Below are 5,865 nucleotides of genomic sequence, written 5' to 3'. Positions count from 1 at the left end.
GACTTAGTGAAAGTGAAACTAAATGAACCCGGAGGTGAAGGGGAAAACCAACAATAAAATCTACTTTGTCTGTGCCATCGCAGCAAGGAGTAGCCTGTTAACGTAACCTGGCAGCAAAGCGAAGACGTACAATCATGACCGACTTCTCTACGATCTACAAACTGTCCCTGGTTGCCGTAATCTGCTTCATTAAAGGTAAGGTTACATAGCTGACATGCTGTCTTTAAACTGTGCTGCTGTCCAAATTCACGAACAAGGCTCATTTGAGTTTTTCTGCACCTGTAGCACGGATGCTCCTTTCCTCGAGAATTAAAAATTCCGAGGGAAATCATGTTTAGCTTGAGCCTAAATGTGCATATGAGAGCATATGTTAAATATATGTATAAATGAAGTGATGTTGTAGGCTGCAGTGCACTAGTAGAATATGTATTATTTATTTCATGAAAGCCAAATAAAAAAGTCTTATTTTATAATTTGGAGGATGACAGTGCCAAACGATTCATACTTTAACTTAATATTTCAGGCTATTAATTATTGTATGTTATGTATTCATTAAACATACATTTGCCGAATTTAGCATAGGATCCAGTCGTATAATATGTCTAAAGTAATTTCCTATACATCGTATACGTTTTACCTATTATAGGTTATGTTAAATTACGTATATTTTTAAAGGGGGTGTGGTGAGAACATGTGGTGGTGGTGTCCATTGCAGTAGGGCACTCTCATGGCTGAAACAGTTACACCCAGCATCAACAGTGGAAACAAACACGGTGTCTTTCCCTCAATAAAATACATCAACATCATAATACAGGTAAATTAACAAATTGCAAAACATGCTTGAACTTTCTTGGACTTTTTACAGAATAAGGTGCTGCCCATTTAGTCAGAATTAATGTTTAAAGTCCAAACATGTAAATGAAAAAGCAAGAGAATAAAAATGAAAGTAAGACTGTGACACGCTGCAGTCAACCACAACGTATTTGTTACAGCAAAAATAATCACAGTTATACTTGTATTTGTCATAGTTTAATTCCTGCAAAGCTTTAAACTCAATGTCATAATTCCTTGTGTATTTTGTATTTAGCTACAGCAACTTACCTTATTTAATGCAACTACAGTACATTCCTTTGTTATAAGTTTTTGGAAGAATAGATACACAAAATGATGATACATTGGTAAATGTTAGGGGATTGTCGTAGTGTTGCCACTAAAGACTACGCACTGCTATCTACTACAATACCACAATATTGTGTAAATGTGATATTATGCTTCTGTTTCACAGTGTTTTTTCCGTAAATATGTTTAATTTCTTGTTGAATCTATTGTCTAGCCTGCAGCAGCAGCTGTCCAGTGTTGGAGTGCTGGTTTGTGCAGGAGAAAACTGGTCGAGGAGGAGGTCTAACTGCAGCTACGAGTCAGGAAAAATCCTTGCTTCACATCAGAACAGACACACACGGCCACAGTGCACAGTTCAAACAGGCTCCATCCGACATCAACCCCGACAGAGTCTACTTTATTACCGGTAAGTTCTAAATGACACACTGAACAGGATGTGTAACCACACATTTTATCTAGATGTGAAGGACAATGAATGTGTGCAATTATGCTTTATGTATAATTTCGCACGCAAGTACGAATGTTTGTGTGTGTATACAGTATGCGATGCAAGTGTGTAACACTACAGAGCCAGCGGTAGTTTAAGGTAAATTATATGCCTCCACAAATATATACTGTAAGTGCTATTGGTCCATAAAATGTCATTATACCTGAGCATTATTGCACTTTTGTATGACATCTCTCTGAACTGCACACATTCACAGCCCCAGTATGACTTTTGGGGCTGATCCCAGTATAAGGATGCCCTTACAATAGTTACTGAAACATAGGTGAATGTGTTGAGCTAAAAAAAAAAAAAAAGGTCCCCACACAGAATTTGAGCTCAACAGATCAGCGGAGCAAAAAACAACTATATGTCTATGATTTACATATCATAGCATTGTTATGCATTTACCCTGCTGATTGTTGACCAAAGAAAAATAGTCTGCGACCCATTCCTAGTCCGGAACCTAACTTTAGAAAATATATATATAATATATAAGGAAAGTTCTTCACAGTCTAAAACATCTCTCCATCTGGGTTCTGATTTATTTCTTTATTTTTTCCCAGGCTAAACTAAACTAATTTGTCAGCATAATTGATTAGGTATTTATCGGTAAAGAACAAAGTATTGTGATTTCAATTGTTGAAATCTTTTTTAATCAGGCCTAATATCCATCTTTTCACCATCTTCCTCTTTAGATAAATCTACCGTTCTCTGGTCAAATTACATTTCTTTACATATAAGAAAAACGAGCATCTGTGATCTACTTATTCCACAACGCTGTATCCACGTGACCCTTCTGACTCTTCTTTCCTCAGACCCAGCTGCCACTCTCTGCCAGCGCTCTCTGAACCCTCCCAGAGGATCAATCAAGAAGCCCCAGTGTGAGATCAACCCCTTCCTGCCGCAGCCCTCCACCCTCAAATGGGTTGCTCCACTCACAGACTCTGCCTTAAGCCCCATTTACCTGCAGGCTGATTGGTTTTCAACTGCCATTCAGGGTCTCAATAAAGAGCTGGCCATTTCCACTATCACGCGTGCTCCCACAGCAACCAAAGAGCACAATGGTAATGGTTTATATCGACCCAGAAACCAAAGTAGAACAAAAACGTTGATCTCATCTCAGTCATATGTGTTAGTTTGACTCTCTCCTTCTATCTGTCTCCTCAGTAATTCTCAGTTTGACCAGTAAAACAGTCGCAGTGCAGACCAGACTCGGGGAACCTGTGCTGCTGGATTGCAGCTTCTGGGTTGACCCCTCCTGGCCTTTATCTGGATCGGGTTTTGCCGTAGAGTGGCGCTACCAGTTCAGAGGTGACGGGCGATTGGTTCTGGCTTACGACGGCAAAACGGACCGCATGGCTGATGCAAAAGAGGATGGGGCCACACTGGACTTTGAGGGTTTACACAGGAAGGGAAATGCGTCTCTGATCCTGCAGGAGGCTAAAGTGCACCACTCCGGGATGTATATTTGTACGGTGTATCTGCCGTACCTTGTGGCTCAGGTGGCAGTGGAGCTTGAGATTGTAGGTGAGGGAAAAGATTTTACTTTTTGTTGTGTGTTTTAAGATAATCATGCTTTTAAAATGGTAATTGTCAAATTATTTTTCCACCCTGGTCCTCTGCTGTCAAAGAATGTCCACTCTCTGAAGCATTCCTCGAGTCGGGACTGGAGACGATGATACACGGAGGAAATGTGCTCAAGTGCACCATTACTCAGTTTCTGTCACATATAGCCGGCTTTGTTTAGTATCTGCTGACAAACAACCCTGAAACATACCAATTATTTTTAAAAGACATTAAGAGCACTTAGTGAAATTGAATTGGGAACCTAAAGATTATATGAAGTGTCTGTTATTGTCTTCCTCTTTTTTTTGCTAATATACCCTTTTTTCCTTTTACCCAGAACCTCCATCCCTCTCCATCCACCCCTCCCCTCTGCCCCTTACTGTTCCTGGGCAGACTTTGACTGTCCAGTGTGAGGCGTCTGGCTTTGCCCCTCTCTCCCTGGAACTGAGTTGGGAGTTAAAAGGCGCAGATGGGAAGTCCAGCCCTCTGGGATCAGGCAGCGTTACGGGCCACAGGCAGGCCTGGGATGGGACCTATACCCAGAGCACCCGGCTGCAGCTTGACTCAACTAAGCTGGACCTGGCCAGAGGAGCGGAGCTCACCTGTGTGGCTGTCCATCCCGGAGGCACACGACGGGCCAGCGTGACCCTCAATGCCATCGGTAATGTGGAAGAAATGTGTTGTCGTTTATGAAGATGTTGGTAATGGGGTTTAAATGGGTTTCAATGAAAGTCTCTACCTGCTTGGATACCTAGTTAAGTAAACCTTTCATATTAACTACCGCTGCGTTTGATTACTTATTATACTTTGGAAAACTTAAAATACAAGTGTGTTAAAGCACCAGTAACATGCTGAATATCATCATGTAAATCATTGATGTCTCTTCTGACATATGCTATAGAGGGACTGTTGCTCAGTGATTGTTGCCATATTATGCAGTGAGCCAGTAATGATCATACTCATATGAATGGACATAAGAGATAATTAGCTTGATTTTAAAAAACAACTAAGATGACACATCAAGCTTGTCAACAAAAATACAAGTCATAGAAATGGGAATCAAATATGAATTATATTCTTTTTTCTTTTCAGGGTTCAGTATTCCCTCCATTGAGGACTCAATGGCAATGGTCGGTGTAGCGCTAGTACTCTACGGTCTTATCAAGTTTGTGTCTTGGACCTTCACCGGCTCAGGTAACAAATAAGACAGAAGAAATGCCATGTTAACGGACAGTAATAATAATCATTTATGAAGTTAATAATGGTCTCCACCCATTTAATCATGTAAAACTGCAAGAAGGAGCATTACTTTCTCATGATTAAGACTACATAAGATTGTTAAAGCATGCAGTACCTGCCAAATGCTGTGCCTTCAACACTGACTACGATTTGAATAAGATACATTACGATATTTAGATTTAGTTTTCATTTCTGTATATGACTTTTTGTCTGTTCATTGTACACAGGCACTGATGAGGCTGTTCAACAAAACAAGGTAATGTTACTTTTTCAGATACTACATAATTTATAATTCTGAATCTCTATCTAAATGAACCACTTCTGCGTTCACTTCTATTTTATAACCCTGGAGCTGCTCTTGGGTATTTTGCATGTTTCCTCTCAATAATTACTTTTCACTTTTTCCACTTATAGAAAGACAAGTAAAGAAGAATGAAGTCAGCTGCTCTGGTGGGATACCGAACCAGCAACCTTGTCTGTTTTGATATCTTGGATGGGGTTTTGGAGTCATTTTTTCCCCCACAGATCTAGAGAGAAGCTTGCTTGCGTTAGATGTTATTTTCACTATTTTGCTCAAATAGTTAAAATATGTAGGAATAGACAAACCTTTTTGCTAGTGTAACAGGGACATATTCCTTAAAAAGGCTTCTCCTCAGTCTAAACACGTTTGTTGTGGTATTTCTTTTACTTTTAAACAATATAGCTTGTTATGTAATTGCGGGCTCCCACTGTGTACATACTGTCTCACGTCATGGACACTGGAAAATGGTCTGAAACTTTGAGGAATTCTGATATGGTAATGTGTATAAACATAAGCTTCAAGTTGGAAATGCTAGTCCTTCCATCGGATGCTTCTCTATGTGTATAAGCCAATTTTTTTTTATCTTTGAGAGACCAGAGATGATCACTTTTGTTTGTGTGTGTGTTTAAGAAAGAGAAAGAATAATTTAATTTTTTAAGACCCAGGACAGTAAAATTAATATTAGAGTAAACTGTGCAAACCCATGAGCTAAATCTTTTTTGTAAATACAGAGAATATAATTTATGTATATTCTAACATTTTTTGTTAATTGTGTGTTTGTGTGTCATGGTATTACTGTCATTATGATTTGGTAGAAATGATTCTCTAACAGCCTGTAATGCAAAATTAAACTTAAATAAATGTGTGAAGGAAATGGTACAAACAAAGCACATATAAAAAATCTAAAATAACTTCTGAATGCATTTGAAGTGAAATAAAAAAACATAATATTTTTTAATATTTGATTATTAATGACCGTGAAGCCTGCTGGTGTGCCACATTGTTAAAAAATAACCCGAAAAATATCAGAATATAATTTATTTTATTTTACATATTATGGGGAAAAGGTGTTTCCTTAGATCAGGGGTCTCAAACTCAACTTACTTGGGGGCCGCTGGAGGTAGCGTCTGGGTTTGACTGGGCCCCATCAAGT

The 5,865-nt window shown here is 39.0% G+C and overlaps 1 protein-coding gene across 1 annotated transcript; it reads left to right on the top strand.

Annotated features, from left to right (window-relative positions):
• On the top strand, positions 1–5,586 carry tapbp.1 (TAP binding protein (tapasin), tandem duplicate 1). Its single transcript, XM_034892152.1, has 8 exons — positions 1–195; positions 1,334–1,525; positions 2,422–2,670; positions 2,774–3,133; positions 3,510–3,833; positions 4,265–4,366; positions 4,639–4,667; positions 4,826–5,586. Exons 1-8 carry the CDS (start codon positions 135–137, stop codon positions 4,835–4,837), a joined length of 1,329 nt encoding a protein of 442 aa, XP_034748043.1. The 5' UTR covers positions 1–134; the 3' UTR covers positions 4,838–5,586.
• The last annotated feature ends 279 nt before the right edge of the window (positions 5,587–5,865 follow it).

This window comes from Etheostoma cragini, chromosome 14, assembly GCF_013103735.1.
Source record: "Etheostoma cragini isolate CJK2018 chromosome 14, CSU_Ecrag_1.0, whole genome shotgun sequence".
In the NCBI taxonomy this organism is placed as follows: Eukaryota; Metazoa; Chordata; class Actinopteri; order Perciformes; family Percidae; genus Etheostoma; species Etheostoma cragini.
Note: the sequence above shows the minus strand (reverse complement) of the source record. Positions and strands in the feature narration are given on the sequence as shown.

Bases quoted from the DNA above. Each gene is read 5' to 3' on its own strand.
- tapbp.1 (XM_034892152.1), top strand. From the start codon at position 135: ATGACCGACTTCTCTACGATCTACAAACTGTCCCTGGTTGCCGTAATC. The intron at 3,834-4,264 runs GTAATGTGGAAG...TTTTCTTTTCAG, and splicing joins CGTGACCCTCAATGCCATCG to GGTTCAGTATTCCCTCCATT. The intron at 4,367-4,638 runs GTAACAAATAAG...CATTGTACACAG, and splicing joins TTGGACCTTCACCGGCTCAG to GCACTGATGAGGCTGTTCAA.